Source organism: Sebastes fasciatus, chromosome 10 (genome assembly GCF_043250625.1).
Source record: "Sebastes fasciatus isolate fSebFas1 chromosome 10, fSebFas1.pri, whole genome shotgun sequence".
Lineage (NCBI taxonomy): Eukaryota > Metazoa > Chordata > Actinopteri > Perciformes > Sebastidae > Sebastes > Sebastes fasciatus.
The window spans coordinates 27,724,222-27,741,096 of NC_133804.1; the positions used below are offsets into that span (position 1 = coordinate 27,724,222).

Below are 16,875 nucleotides of genomic sequence, written 5' to 3' on the forward strand. Positions count from 1 at the left end.
AGTGGTCGGCTGCTACAGTTGCAGGCGGCTGACTGATCACAGGTGCCGACAGCAACGCTCCCCTCTCTCTCTAGCTCAGTGAAAAACACAAACACTGGATCTGAAATGCGTCACGTTGCCGAGAAGGTTTCACTCGCATTTCACTCGAGCGGGGACAGAGAAGAGATTTAATTCAGGAAGCTTGTGAAAGGCCTGTTACGGCTGTGAAACTGAGCTTATGGGTGTCGTAGTCAACACAAAATACATGAATAAGATTATGTATTAATGCAATTAACTATTATTTCATTATCTATTCATCAGCTTATTGCTTTCTCAATTCACTGATGAATCGTTTTGTCTCTAAAATGTCAAAAATAGTTAAAAAAAACACCCATTATAATTTCCCAGAGCCTGAGGTGACGTCTTCAAATATCTTGTTTTGTCCGAGCAAAAGTCCAAAACCCAAATTTGACCCATTTGTAATGATATAAAACAAGTAGCAAATCCTCATGTTTGAGAAGCTGGAACAAGCAAACGCTTGACAGTTTTGCAGGATTTTCTTCAAATGGAAATGCCTCAGCCGTTAGCACAAAGCGGTGACGCGGGTTATCAAAGTAATCTAATCAGTAAGGTGCAGAATAATGTGAACGCTAGCACCAGCTGAGTCAAAGTTAGCGGTACTACATTTGGAAATAACTGAAAGGGTTGGTTTGTATTTTTTGAAGTGGGGTTGTGTGTATACTCCCGCATTCTGCGAGGTAAAATTACTGTTTTTGTGAATGGAGTCTGGTGGCTTTGAGTGGCATCCGCAGCAGTACATTGCTCAGCTTCCGTGAGAGCGTGCCGACCGCCATCTAAGTTTTTGTATGTAACGTTAATAGACGGACTATAAGGATGCATATATACTGTACGTGTAGCAGCGTCATCAAGCAGAAACCTACGTCAGGTCATGTGGGAAAATGTTTTTAGAAGGGCTTGGGAAAATAGTATTTTGATGCTAAAACATATGAATGTTCAGATCTGAATACATACCTTTCATATTAACACCACTGGGAAGCTGCAGAACGATATAAAAACCTCAAAACCCCCAAAATGAATGGACAAGTCCTATAAACAATTATAAAAAATTGTAGCTGATTGATTGACTAATAGATTAATAGTTTCAGCTCTACTTTCATCATTGATTGCTTGAATGTTTTCTAAATCTTTTCATCCATAAAATGTCAGAAAATGATAAAAACTGCCAAGTTTACGTCTTCAAATTCAGCACAACAGATCTATTTGTTCACAGTTTAATGTTTCTTAAACCCAACCAGACCCACAGCTGCTCTGGAAATGAAACCACTTGTTATACGAGTGTGCGGTGTGACACACTGTTGTAGTGGTTCGGTCAAAACCAGACTCGCAGCTTGTTTTGGCAGATCCCTCTCTATCGAGGCTGGCAGACTTCCCCGTGACCTCCACATTTCAAAACACATGAATATCGCCGATCTTTGACATTGTCTCTGTTGACTGACAGTCCGAAAACATTGTCACGTTCCTCTGGGACAGAAAAAAACAATCCAGCTGTTCTGGTGAAGCTGGTCAATGACAGCTGGATGCAGGCAGGCTGCAGGGCTTTCCCACTGGCTCACATGACTCAGTCCCAGCAGTCATTGGCAGATGCTTTTTTCCATCTCTAAATGTCAGTCAGACGGCTTCAGCGTCATTTTGGTCTGATTAGTACATTTTCCGAGGGATGCAATTTTCATAACGGGGGTGTCATTTAGCGTCACAGGCCCTTAAAGCTGAAGTAGGCAGATTGGAGCAAATATGATTCAAAAAAACATATTTTTAAATCCTGACAGTCGTGCATGACACAGGTAATCTGAAAAAAATCATGTGCCTCTGTTTCCTCCGGTGTCCTCCGGTGCTCCTAATGGCATCTGCAAGATTTCACAAACCGGAGGTAAACAACCAATCAGAGCCAGCTGCTCAGAGCCTTGCCGTCTCTGAGCAGCTGTCAACTGATCAAACTAGGCATCGCTGATCAAATATGAATCATATTCTGTTACTGTAATGCCTAATTCTCGCCCGAAATGTTTTCAGAAACATCTTATAGTGTACTGTTTAGCTGTAAAATGAGAACGTTTGTGACCTGGCAGCCCCGTTGAGATCTGTTGAGGAAATACTAAGCACCGCCCACTAGTCGGAGAAAACGTTTGAGGCGAAAAATAGGCATTACATTAACAGAATATTAATTAAAATGTGATCAGCGCTGCCTAGTTTGACCGTTTGATCGTAGTTCGCGAGTGAAAACAGAGCCATGAGGAGGTGCAGAAGTCTAGTTTTCTCTCAGAACACTTGAATTACAATATGCTGAAAGGTTATAATGGCATTTTTGCACAATGATTGCCAAAAACATTCTGCCTACTGCAGGTTTAAGCACAATATTGCAAAAGCAATTGTCGTGAACATGCAGATGGTTATTGGTTATTGATTTTAGCAAACAATTATCACCAAAACAACTTATTTTTTCAGTATTTGATGCGTTGGCTGCAGATCACTACTACTGCATCACCTCAAGATGTTCACCAAATACAGAAGTGAATCTGAATATAAGCGCAGTAGAGGAGAAACCCTGGATAGATGGCAAGAGCAGAGCTTGGAGCCCACCGTTGGCTGTCAAGAGGCCTGTTTGCACTGTGAAAGCTCCCAGCAGTCACCCAACCCCGGGGCAATGGGGAGGTTTAACGGGGAGACAGACAAGAGAGTACTGGATGTATTGGATCTAATGAGAGAGGGAGAGTAGAGATGGATTTAGGAACAGAGCAGAGTAAAGTCTGAGCTGTTATTAAATATAATGAAGAATTTAATGAGTGTTTAATGTGGCTAGAAAGCGAGAAAATACTTTAAATAAAAGAGAGCGGGAGATAATTTGAGTTTGTTTGATTTAGGAATAGAGAGAGTGCATTAATACTTGCTGAGGTTTGTGTAAGTGTGTGTGGGAGAGACAGAGAGTGGATGTGTGTTTTATCACATAGTACTACTCAGCAGTCGGCAGTGCTGGTCCTCCCAAGGTCATGCTTGGTGCTGGAATGAAAGCTATTTCCTCCCCTCACTCTGACCGAGTGTGAGCGGGAAGAAAAAATGTCTGTTACTCTCCAAAAATGCCACTCTGCTGCACCAGATTTCCTTATTCTGTGCAAGTGAACATCATGCCTATTTGATTACACATGCCAACTCTGAATCACGCTTTGTTCCCAAGTGTTTCTGCTCAAGTGAAAGCTGTAGGCCAAAGTACTGTAGAGTGCAGCGCCAGCGGGCCAGTGTGCTACTTGTGATTAACATCTGAGTTACAATGGTGGTTGTGTTGAAGGCCTGAGAGAGCACTTTTTTTTGTTGAATTCCAATTTCTCAGCTACGCACCATTGATTTTGTATTGATGTGTAAGTGCAATGGCCTCTGGACAAATCCTATTATGGAAAAGCTAATGTTTTACCAGCTCACATAAGGAATTGTGAGCAGGATTTGAGTTTCATCTTATTGGTCTTACTGCGCTGTGGGGGCTGCTTCATCAGATCAGGTTTCATGCTGTAATCTGACGATGAGGATAAGAATACAATGACGACGTTGAGCGACGGACTTTTGCTAAATTGTGGGCTGTCTTTGCTTCTCTGCAGCTTCTGAGTGCTGCAAAAAATATATGTTTATCATCCTTTCATTTTGTTTTAACAGTGAAAGCACACAGGAAGTGCTTTTATCTTCATTCAGTAACATTCAAGTTGTCAGTACTACGAAACGCTGTAAGGAAGAAACCAGGATTTTAGACATTTAGCTCACATTGTAACCCTTAAACCTGCAGTAGGCAGAATGTTTTCTGGCATCATTGGGCAAAAATCCCATAATAACCTTTCAGCATATTGTAATTCAAGTGTTCTGAGAGATAACTAAACTTCTTCAACTTCCTCCTCATGGCTCTGTTTTCAGGATTTTAAAAATCTAAAGCCCGTGACAGGAGACTTTGACCAATCACAGAGAGAGAGAGCGTTCCTATTGGCTGGACATTCAACGGAGGCAGCTGTCAATCACTCGCCCACTTTGATCTAATGGTGAAACTAGGCAGCACTGATCAAATATGAATCAATATTCTGTTACTGTAATGCCTATTTCTCGCCTCAAATGTTTTCAGAAACATTTTGTAGTGTACTGTTTAGCTGTAAAATGAAAAAAGTTTGCTCCAGCTGGTGGGCGGTGCTTAGTATTTCCTCAACTGATCTCACCATGGCGGCCGGGTCACAAACTTTCTCATCGCAATACTCAGCATATTGCAAAATGTTTAAAATCGCAATAAGATCGCATCGTGAATGAACTATCGTGATAATATTGTATTGTGGGTTCTCTGGTGATTCCCAGCCTTAGGATCAAACCTGTAAATCCCAAACTAAAACAATACGTACAGTAACTACCACATCCAACCACGACTACTAAATATCAGTGTTGAAGTCCTGATCCTAAATGTACTAGTATGCACTAATGTGCTTCATGGTTACAGTAACATGGCTCTGAGTAGACTCTCCCACGCTCTGCTCTACTGCCGCCTGATACATGCAGGAGGAAGTCTGTGCATGCTGGTTTAAAAATAGCTCATAAGTATGTTGTTTTAAAAAAAAATCCTCTTTCTAAAGGAGCAGTGAGGTAGTTCTGAAAGTATTCTCCTCAAAAAAATACATCAAATCTAAATATTGATGTTTCAAAATATAACATACATCATTTCTGTTGTGAATACTTCTGTTATAGCTTAACCATGAACACTGCAGCACACTGGAGCATGAACCAGATCTGCATGTAAGCACTTTTTTCCTCATGCATGCCCACTGGCTGCTCCCTCAACAAGCAGAGAAAACCACAGAGAGTCTGTGAAAAATCACCCCATTTACAAGCCTGAGCTAAATCTTTTTAGATAAGAATTTACTTTCAACGGGAAAGAGGAAGATCATCCATCTACATTTGTCCTGGGAAGCTTTTTTTTTCAGTACCTCCCTGCTTCTTATTCATGTTATTCATGCAGTTCTACTTATTCAGTCCTGGGAGGTGCCCTGTACAACACAGTCCTCACCCTCTGGTCACTGAGCTGCTCCACCGCAGCAGATGTGAGGGGAAATAAAACAGCGACTAGTAACCGGCCAAATGTAGATGACGTGACATCATGTCCATACAGAAACATTTTGCTATTTAAAACACTGATGCTAAATGTTAGGCCTCCAAAATCAGAAAGCAGTAGCGTCTCGCTTTAAACTATTTAACACCAGTGCTTAACAGTCACACATGAAGAGATCAATCAATTGCAGAAGAGAAAGAGTTACCACAAGACACAGCCCGGTCGCATGACAAGGTGTGTGAATGACAAGATCACATTCTTGCTTTAGGCGTGTCATTTGTTTTGACTGCAATGTAAATGCATCTGCTACGATCAGAGCTAGTGACGTACAATAAAAAGTGAGAAAGAGTGCTTATGGCGGGCGGGAGGGGAGGTGGATGAGTTCATCAGAGACAGGACTTTCAACCAGGAGACGGGTGTTTTGTTTTGTAAACTACGTTAGTGACGTTGGTGATGTGTTTTCTGTACTTGTGTTACGTTGTTTACGTACATATTTTACTTATTTTAATATTTTAATGATGTTTTCCCTAAACCTAACTAAGTGGTTTTGTTGCCCCCTGCTGGTACTGCATCTTCATAAACGCGTGTAATATTCACACCTCGCTGAGGCAAAATGGGACACTGACAAGCTGTTCTCTGGTGGACAGGTGGGTCTATTACACGCTTTGGCGTGACAATGGGTTGCAAGACATGTTGCATTTGCAACGGGGTTTTGAGGGTTTAATAAAGCAGAAAATCCCTTTGCATTTATATCATTTTAAATGCTAAATGCATCAAGTTAACAACTCTTTTCTGATGATTGACAAAAGGCATTCTGGGAAATGTGAACTCACTACCTGAAGTAGAAATACAGTGAAAAACTGCTCATAGTGATCACGTCTGTCCGGGTCAAATTCATCACTATAAGCGGTTGATTATTATAACTGATCATTTCTCTTTGTATATTTATTAAATGAATACAAAGTAATGAAACGGACCGCTTTGTTAATTACTGGCTCGCTGCCAATTCTTCTGCCTTTTCCCTCACCGAGGGTGAGACAATGACGTTTTTGGCTGGCTCTACATCGTGACCGTGTATGCAGAACGGCGCCCCTTTGCCGCTTCTCACACTCGGTAGCGGCAGGGAGGGAGACGGCGCTGGTTGGCAATGTTTTACTTTGGGGGCATTACGTAACCGGACATTATCAATTACTTGACGAGGGCGGCTTCAACCAGAGGTGCTCTCCCAGCGTGCATTTGTTTTTTATTCAGAAAAAAAATATTTTTTTCCCGTCAATGTGAACGCAGCACAGTTATCCAGCCAGAGAGCAGACACTCCGTGAGGCAAAGTATGAAGGGAGACAAGTAAAAAACAATTTTGAAATGTTTTTCCATACGTTGTCATGTATGAAAAGACCCCAAATGAACACTATAAGCGGATTACTTGATTACTATAAGCTATTTATTTAAACAGATTCTGTCCCAAGCTTTTTGATCCATATAAGCGGTTGATCACTGTAACCGTGATCATTATAAGCGGTTTCCACTATAAATAACGTAGAAGAAAACCGGTAAATTAAACGCTTCATGACAAAAACACAACGGGAAAGCATTGAAAATTCAGAGATTAATGATACGTCCTGGTAGTATGATTCCAGAGGGGATTTTTCCTTTAATTTATTTGGCTCATAGGCCACCTAATGATAGCTGTTGAGGGAGGAGTGTTACTCAGTTTCTCTGCCCAGGGTTTCCAAACTAATTTGCAGGTTTGTAGCTGCCAAACTTCTTTCCACAAGTGTGATTCTCAGAGACCGTTGGCATGCAAAATAATGTAGAGGCCGCAGAGCGCTGATTATGAAATGACTGGGTTAATGATTCGACTTTACTTTCTCGTGACGTTAGCCCATGCAACTGGAAAACAGTCTCAAACATCTCGCCAAAAAAGTTTTAGGGAGAATATTTTGGGTGAGATGACGGAGGTGGTTGCTCATGTGAGATGTCAAGCCTCCACATCTCAGCTGGAGAAGTCAGGAATGAGTGATGGGTAGAGCCAGCATCAGCTAGAACAGCCATAACTCTGCACTTACTTCATCTGCAGTGTTTTAGAGGGCTGTCAAAACTTTGCACGTCAAGGAGACCCAATTACATGCACTGCCTTAGATCTTTCAGATGTCTTCGATCTCAGTCAGTGATCTGGAATGATTAACCCTTCAGTTACCTGAAAGGAGAGACAAACCGAGACATCCAAGCAGACTGCAGTGGGAGGAAATAGTTAAAGAAAGCTAATAAATGCGACTGCCATCGAGCACTGCTCTTGTTAAACCAGAACAACGACCCACTAGTGGGGGTCGTCAGGCGTATCTGCCTTGTTAAATGCCACTTATCCTTCTGTAAGGCCCGGCAGCACTCTCAGGGTAATGGTTTCATCTGAAGAGATGATTTAATAAAACATCCTGCGGAATGGTTGAAGGGCTTCACTCGTACTCGGTTACTGACAGATATCAGTCAGATTTCAAGCACTGGCTGTCTCTCATGACACGCATCTTATTATCTCATGATCTGCTCTACCTCCTTACCCACCTGTCTACTGACTTTTATCATTTTCACTGGCATTTTGATAGCTCTTGTACGACGGCGGTATATAATGGCCATTGAAGAAAAAGAAAAATGATCACGAAGCCGGAGGAGGAGAAGGGGGGTTATATTCAGAGAAAAAACTCTGAATTTTCGAGATTTGAGTCGTAAATTTTGGAGAAAAAAATGGATATTCTCTGAGATTTAAGAGGCAAATTTACGAGATTTCACGTTACCGCAGTGTTTAATGGGGGCATATGTGGTGTGATGAGTTTGATCCAACCTTGTAACGTGAAGCAATGTGGTTCCTTAACAAAAGAAAGTTTTTTTCTCGTAAATTGCCACTTTACTCTTGGAATATTAACCCCCTCCCCCGGCTCCGTAATTTTCTTTTTACCCTACATCGGCTCTATAACGCCGTCATATTTTTGATCTGTGAAATATCACACTTTTGTTGCATGTTTGTAAATTAACACTCATTTTCAACCAAGATGTGCTGCATAAGACACAATTGAGACATAATGTAGAGCTCCAGGCTGCATAATCAGCTGTTTTCTGGTCAAGATCGCTACGTTTTTTACCAAGTAAGTGGCTCCCAAGAGTCGCTGTCAGTGGTCCACGAGGGGCGAGCATTTACATTCTCTGTGAATATATGAGCACGCAATTAAAACACTGTGAACAGGATGAAATACAAAAGGACTCATCTAATTATCATGGTGCTTTTTGCCTCATGATTTTTAATTCTACAGGGATATCTTGAAAGTGTGAGTGCACTTTTCAAGGGCAAGTTGTTTATACTCTAGCACTATTTTCTACCAGCCAATACCACCTCATCCATCTTCCCAATTACTGATTGCTTTAAAGAGTCTTCATCAAAAAGTTAGAATTAATTAAACTAAAGCTATAAAATCGTTAAAAGTAATAAGGAGGAAAACAGCTGTGAAACCCGACCAGTTGATCTTGGAGATTTTTTTTTTCTTTCTCCATGGTTACTGTCACAGTCGTCATAGCAACTGCATCAGTCTGGAGCAGGAACATTATGGGATGCAGATGAAGCAGGACCTCATCTCTACCAGGGGGCAACAGCATACCTTCAGTTTGAGATTTTATAACAACAAAGTCTGGAAGCTATGACCCCGCAAATTAATGAACGCCTGAAGGTCTCATAATAATAAATTACCATTCTTCCCAATACAAGACTTCTAATTCCTCTGAGGGAGATTGCAGTTGTGCAGGTGTTTCATCATGCTGATTAAATGTAATTCTACAGTGCCTCTGACAATGGAGACTATTTTCCGTTTTCTTCATTGCCCGTCTGACACTTTCTCTTTTTTTTCTCCTCTGTGTTTGTAGGCATCAGGCCACCCATCATGAACGGGCCCATGCACCCACGCCCCCTGGTGGCGCTGCTGGACGGACGCGACTGCACTGTGGAGATGCCCATCCTGAAAGACGTAGCAACCGTGGCCTTCTGTGACGCTCAGTCCACACAGGAGATCCACGAGAAGGTAACACACTTAACTACATCGTGTACACACACACATTACGATCATATCCTATCCCGGGAATATTCTGTCACAATCATATAAACTAAGTTCAGGGATTCAGCAAGCAGTTCAATAACGCTTTCACATTTGCCGTAATAGATAGATGATACAGTGACCTTCGACCACCAAAATCTAATCAGTTCTTCCTTGAGTCTGTTTGTGCCAAATTTGAAGAAATTTCCTCCTCAAGGCGTTCGTCGGCGTCACTTGACCCATTAGTATCATTAGTCCCGTGAGTCACGAGAGTCGCTATTCATGTGAGTCGTTATATAATATCTTTGAGTTGTGGACAAAACAAGACATTTGAGGACGTCATCTTGGGCTTTAGGAAACACTGATCGACATTTTTCACTATTTTCTGACATTTTATAAACCAAACAACTAATTGATTAAAGCTGAAGTAGGCGAGATTGGAGCAAATATGATTAAAAAAAGTTATTTTTATAAAACGGTGGCTATATCGTGACAGTAGTACATGAAAAGGGTAATCTGAAAAAAAATCTTGTGTCTCTGTCCTCCGGTGCTCCTAACGGCATCTGCAAGATTTCACAGATCGGAGGAAAACAAGCAGTAAGAGCTGATCGTAGGTCTGCTTTCCAGCTGCCGTCCATGAGAGCCGGCTGTCAATCACTCGCGAACTCCGACCAAACGGTCAAACTAGGCAGCGCTGATCAAATATGAATCAATATTATGTTACGTTAATGCCTATTTCTCTCCTCAGATGTTTTCAGAATCAGTCTAGTGATCTCTCAGAACACTTGAATTACAATATGCTGAAAGGTCATTATGGAATTTTTGCCCAATGATGCCAAAAATATACTGCCTACTGCCACTTTAATCGAGGAAGTCAGACTAAACGATAATGGTTAGTTGCAGCCCTAATCTGAAGTTTCCTCTTTAAAAGAATATTGGCTGTGCATTAAGGATGTGCAAAACTGTATTAATAGTTGAAGAAATGCAAATCACATGGAAAAAAATCAAAAGACTGAAGAAAAAAAAAGTAAGAAAAAGAGAAGTCAAATAAAAAGAAGAAGAGTACAGAGAGCAAAACTTCAAATATGGGTCAGGCTCGGATTTTGCCACCGCCACAATGGATTGTAAATGGGTTTGTATGTCTGGCAGGGTTACGTCTGGTTCTGGGTGTCTGCCAGGCACACTCTCTCTGTGAGCGCGCTCACTAACCCACAGCGTGGGAGAAACAGATGGCTCTCACTCGCTCACTATCTCTCTCTCTCTCTCTCTCTCTCTCTGGCTGTCGAGTAAGCAGCCACCTCATTGTGTAATTAAAAGAGCTTCTTTATTGTAATTGAACCGCATGTCATTTTCATCCTCTCACACACACGAGCGGGACGGCTGGCAATGATAGACAAAGATTGTAAGATCAACTGAGAACTAATTAAAAGGTGACTGAACACACAACCACGTTTTCCCATTCCATTATCAAGTTATCTGCTTTTGAGTCAAACTATTTCACTTTTCAATTAAAACAATAAGCCGTCGTCCTGATTAAGGAGCCGGTGAGGATCCCGTGTGAGTGAGATTCCTGCTGATATGAGGCAGTTTTGTTCGATGCAGACACCTTATCTTGATTCCTGTGGTTACGAATCTTAGTTTCCATGGTAATATTCAGGAAAAGCACTCATTCCACGCTGGCAGGGATATTAAAAAAACAGGATGTGAGAATGATATAAACAGCATATCCTGAAAAAAAACAACTCAAGCGAGATACTGAGTTTATGGAAACACTTGTGAACTCAGTGAACTCTGGTTGCTGACACTGACACATTTCCCCGAAGCCACGCTTGACTTGTGCTCACACCTACACAAACACATGTTGATTACTTGGCCTTTACGTTTCGTCCGTATGTACTGTACTGTATGTACTTCAAGCACAATCCTGTTATTCTGCAAACAGACACACTTTAATGCCTGGCTGTGTAAACACAGAGGTTTAGTAAGTCTGCACAGATTTAGATGTTTTCAGATATACACACATAATAATATCTATCTATCTTAAATTTAAATAACTCAAACTGTGTGTGTGTGTGTGTGTGTCTACAGGTGCTGAACGAAGCTGTAGGAGCTCTGATGTACCACACTATCACTCTCATGAGAGAAGACCTGGAAAAGTTTAAAGCTCTGCGCATCATCGTCCGCATCGGCAGCGGCTACGACAACATCGACATCAAATCTGCCGGAGAGCTGGGTGAGAACATACACACATACTAACACACACACATACACGCACAGGAATGGTACGTGTCCACAGGACCCCACAGTAAGCAACGACAGCTCACAACTTCAGTGCATTTTTTTGCAGGCAGATTGAGTTCCCCACACAACGCTCAAAGGGAATGATGCAACTCTGTTCGCTGTGTTCAAGCCATTTATTTTTGTAGTTTACATATGCGTTGTTTCCTTGCTTCCCATTAATTGTCTATGTAAGCAGCCATGCAATGCATTCTGGTAGCATAGCGTTGCATTTTCGAGAGACGGGGCGTCACGTTGGCCACTCCTCATTTGCATAAAGTTGGGGTCTAGGCTACTTTATGCAAATCAGGGGCGTCCGGCGCAACTCGCCGCCACTGAAAACTCCCGAAAAACGTTTAAACTAACTGTTGTCGATCTATAATAAAGACAGATTCAGCAGCTGCATGGTCTAAAATGTTTTCAGAAACATATTTCGGTGAACTATTTTCGTAATATACGAGAAAGAAGTTTCCAAACGAGCCGCCATGTTGGTTTGAAAGCTGGGAGCAGCAGCCCACGAGTGAAAGCCTTCGTTCAAACAGGTGCCTAGTGCCAAGAGGTAGCCCATCAAGCGTCCAATGCTGGGAAGCATAAATGTCCCTACGGACATGTACAGTACCAGAAGTGAGAGTCTGCTCTGTTCTGCTTAACGGTCACAATGTTAATCCATGTTAAGAACATAAACATCATCCATTAACACCAACATTCATCCATACATCTCTGGTAGATCATTTGCTTCCATGCTACGGCTATAGCCCACACAGTGTTAAGCACTATGGGTCACCAGTTTTAATAAAACGTAGACATAGTAGCCATGATTAAGTTTGGACTATTTTCCCCCCATACTCTGATAACTCACCACGGTTACCTCCCATGTAAACAGGGAGAGTAGTTTCAGGGAGCTCATGCTAGCATGTCTGTTTACTAATATATTTCATGTAAATGACACGTTCAGCCACACATGACTTTCAATTACTCGCCATTTAACCCCAGAGCGACCGATAGCACCGGTTCACAGCAGGCTGCCGACCTTTTATTTGTTCCAGAGCCAAGCTGAGTGTTGCATGCTGGGATAGCTAACTGGCACAGCTAAATGACAGAGAGCCATCATTGATGTTATTACAGTAGCTACACCTTTACCTTCAAGTACATTGATTTTAATTAATTTATGTACTGCCAGGTGTCTTAATCCATCATAATACAGCATAATTTATCAGTTGATTTATATGTTGTATTAATAATCTGAATCTGCAAAGTAACTAGTGACTAAAACTGTCATATAAATGTAGTGAAGTAGAAGTATAGAGTTGCATAAATACTGTAATAGTCCATTACAAGCCACTCAAAATTGTACTTAGTACTTGAGTAAATATACTTTCCACCACTGCTCAACAGTTAATTTGGTCAATCTCCCAAAACCCTTTTTTCCGCTGCCAGTAGGTATAGCCATGTTTGCAACAAGTCAGTAATATTTATATTAAAAAAGTGAAGTCAGTTAAAGCTTTTTTTATTAAAACGCCTATCTCCTTCCACCAAGAGCCTCTGCAATTTGAAAGTTGCCAGTCGTGTTTGTAGAGAAAATTGCTGACACAACACCTCGAGTCTGCACTTCTCCACCAAAATAGCTTTTTTTTTTTACCAAACTTCATTAAACGGCCCCCGAAAAAAAAGCTATTACTCATCCTTATCTGCTTTCTGGTCCAACAGGCATAGCTGTGTGTAATATGCCAGCAGCCTCGGTGGAGGAGACGGCGGACTCCACGCTGTGTCACATCCTCACCTTGTACCGACGCACCACCTGGCTGCACCAGGTTAGTGTCCTCGTGTGGCTGATTAAAAAAAGGGACTGGATTTAAATGAACTAACTCTGAATGTCTTTGGTTAGAGGTGTGTAATATAGTTATCACAATTTAAGCTTCGACGACTACTAATAATTGTCTACTGACGAATTAGCAAAATTGAATCGTTTCATTTTCTTTAGAATGTTGCTGTATTTGAAAGACGTTGATGTAAGATGTAGAAGGTACAGTAAAATGATTTGTTCCTCAAAGCAGTTCTTAGTAATCATAGTAACAACAAGGATTTATACTTGGTCAATAAGTGCAGACATTATGAATGGGTTGTGTTTGAACTGTAATGTGGTTTGCTGTCTGTGTGATATCTGCATGTACTAATAATGAATTGTTATTCACTGCCAGGCGCTCCGGGAGGGGACGCGGGTTCAGAGCGTGGAGCAGATCCGGGAGGTGGCGTCGGGAGCCGCGAGGATCAGAGGAGAGACGCTGGGACTTATAGGGCTCGGTGAGTTAACGGCACACTTGTGACTTAATGCCTCTGCAGTGAGACCTGCTGAGCATACTGTTGTAAACACAAGACAAATAGTCTACAGCACAGGCTAGCAGCTGCTGGAGGGTTATGTAGGCACAGCAGGGCTTTGAGCTAAACGGTAACATCAACACGCTAACATACTCACAGTTAGAACATGCTGATGCTTAGCAGGTATAATGTTTACCTCTCTTAGTTTAGCCTGTTAGCATGCTCATATCTGCTAATTAGCACCAGAGGTGGAGAAGTAACTGGAACGTGCATTTACTCAAGTATTGTACTTAAGTACAGTTTTGAGGTTCTTTATACTTAACTTGAGTATTTAACATTTTATGATACTTTATCGTTTAACTCTAGAGGTAAATATTGTACTTTTTACTTCATGACATTTATCCAACAGCTGTAGATACTAGTTATTTTTCAGATTAAGATTTTAAAATACAATGCAATATACAATTATTAAAGGGTAAACCAGAGGTTGCCAACCTTTTTTTTGGTCCTCACCAAACTCCGACTCCGAACCACTGGACTCAAGTAGTTGTGTCGCAATATACCGGTATTGACGATAACCGTGATATTCAAAAATGAAAGATTGATATCATGTTAATAACACACATATGATAATATTGTGTGACTAATCCAGCACCTCTTGAATCATTTTATATAAACAGTTATGGTTACAGACTCTCTCTCCACCTCCCTACACTTGTATGTTGAGTGTAATTCATTCATATGACAAAAAAAAAGAGAAACTGAAAGATGAATTTGACTGATTTTTTTTCTAATTTCCTAAATTCTTTGTGTGATAATGAGACAGCCCTCATATAAAGTAGTTAACACTAGCTCCACCTTAATCAGAGTAAAACGCTGCTTACGCATCGATGCATCAGTATTAATAATCTAATAATGTTATTTATAATAATATATCAGTGGCAGGAGATATTTTACTGCTACATTGAGTACAGATTATACTTTTATACTTTTACTTCAGTAGGATTTTGGATGCAGGACTTTTACCATTGTTGTATTGGTACTTTTACTCCAGTAAATTTACTTGAGTGATGGTTGAGACATTTCAGTAAAAACAAACAAAAGAAAAACAGCTGGTGGCGCTGGAGTAAAAGTCAGGGGATCACCAAAGTCATTAGGATTCATCTTTGGGGAACATGAATGTCTGAATGAAATCTAACGGCGATCCATTTAATAGTTCAGATCTTTCAGTCTGAACCAAAATGGTGGATCGACCGACCGACACACCATCCGTAGAGCTGTGCTGCTGGCACGGCTGAAATGGTTTTCATTCTGTTCATTTTGTCTGATAGAGGGTGGTCAGACTGAAGTTTTTTAATCAAAGGATTTTTCTCTCTTTTCCATTTTCATTTTTGTCCTTAGCTCAGCTAAATTGGCTTCCTAAGGAGTTAATGCCAATAAAATATAAGCGGATTAACCAGAGGCAGAATGCAAATCTCTTCCCTGTACGCCGGTCTGGAAGCTTTTTCAGTAATAATGAGCGGACATGTGTAGCCAGAGAATTACAGTATGTCATTTGTACAAGACGAACGTCAAAAAAAGGGAATGTCAGACGCACGAAAATGCAAACCGTTGCGTTTTTTTTGCTCCATTTGAATGTGTATTCATGTGTAGGCAATTTGTCTAAGTGCTCCTGTGTGTGTATTTATGTTTGTGCACCTGCATGTCTGTGTGTGTTTGTGTGTTTCTAGGTCGAGTGGGCCAGGCTGTAGCCCTGCGAGCCAAAGCCTTCGGCTTCAATGTGATCTTCTATGACCCTTATCTGGCTGACGGGGTAGAAAGATCACTGGGACTACAAAGGGTCACCACACTACAGGTAGCACACGCACGCACACACACACACACACACACACACACACACACACACACACACACACTTATTACTAAACCATAAAGCAGACCAACAGTGGACTGTGTGGTCTGGAAGTCCAGGTCCACTGCCTAAATAAAATTTCAGGATTTTAGTCAATATAAGACCACAGATTCAGATTAGAGTTGCAACGATTAATCGATTAGTTGTCAGCTATTAAATTAATCACGAATTTGATCATTTTGATAATCGATTAATCTGTTTGAGTGATTTTTTTTAAGAAAAAAAAAAAATTCCAGCTTCTTAAATGTGAATATTTTCTGGTTTCTTTACTCCTCTATGACAGTAAACTGAATATCTTTGAGTTGTGGACAAAACAAGACATTTGAGGACGTCATCTTGGACTTTGAGAAATACTGATCAACATTTTTCACCATTTTCTGACATTTTATAGATCAAACAACTAATCGATTAATCAAGAAAATAATTGACAAATTAATAAACAATGAAAATAATTCGTTGGAGCCCTATTCCAGATTCACCTATTCAGACTAAATCTTCTTTTTACTGGGAAAGAAAAATCGCCTTTTTGCGTTGCAGACAAAACACTGCTTTCTTTCTCCACCATGACAAACTGTTTATTTACCGTTATGCTGCTTCTGTATGTGGCCGAGGAGTGACGCCCTCTTGTGTACATTTACAGTTATTGTGATAATGTCAGTAATAAAAAACAAAAAATATACAGTAACACTTGCATTTGTCATAGTTATACCAGTTATTGACCAACGAAAATGCAAAACAGAATTGGTTTAAAGAAGATCTGATTTAGTTAAAAAAATCAATTAAGAGTAAATCTGAGTGTGAATCTACTGTATCGTAAGACGATTACTGTGAAGCTGCTGCAGTAGTGAGCCGTCATATAAAGTGTAAACTTGCAACTTCTCCTGTATTTCTCCTCAGGACTTGCTCTTCCATTCCGACTGCGTCTCTCTGCACTGCAGCCTCAACGAACACAACCACCACCTGATCAACGACTTCACCATCAAACAGGTGGAGGGACAGCAGCACACACACACACACACACACACACACACACACACTTGAATGGTTTATTTATCCCTGCATCAACTACTGCATACTGTGGCCATAAATATTAAAGGAGCGGATACCCAGGGAAGCCCACTGCCTCCATACAGATGAATGAGCTTCTCTACTGTGTCGTGCGCTGCATATGATGCACT

At 41.0% G+C, this 16,875-nt stretch overlaps 1 protein-coding gene and 2 long non-coding RNA genes across 7 annotated transcripts in view; 2 read left to right on the top strand and 1 right to left on the bottom strand.

The window, feature by feature from the left end:
* The window catches only part of ctbp1 (C-terminal binding protein 1), a 39,382-nt gene that overhangs the window by 15,749 nt on the left and 6,758 nt on the right, over window positions 1–16,875 (top strand). For all 3 annotated transcript variants that reach the window (XM_074649247.1, XM_074649248.1, XM_074649246.1), the window contains exons 2-7: window positions 9,026–9,180; window positions 11,281–11,425; window positions 13,177–13,280; window positions 13,668–13,770; window positions 15,516–15,640; window positions 16,595–16,684. In XM_074649247.1, coding sequence (XP_074505348.1) covers window positions 9,026–9,180; window positions 11,281–11,425; window positions 13,177–13,280; window positions 13,668–13,770; window positions 15,516–15,640; window positions 16,595–16,684 — 722 coding nt within the window. The remainder of the gene's footprint in view (window positions 1–9,025; window positions 9,181–11,280; window positions 11,426–13,176; window positions 13,281–13,667; window positions 13,771–15,515; window positions 15,641–16,594; window positions 16,685–16,875) is intronic.
* LOC141775665 (uncharacterized) overlaps window positions 1–16,875 on the bottom strand; it is a 90,264-nt gene that overhangs the window by 13,825 nt on the left and 59,564 nt on the right. The window lies entirely within an intron of this gene.
* LOC141775666 (uncharacterized) lies at window positions 13,782–14,500 on the top strand. Its single transcript, XR_012595647.1, has 2 exons — window positions 13,782–14,041; window positions 14,081–14,500. It is a non-coding gene; the product is annotated as an uncharacterized LOC141775666 (long non-coding RNA).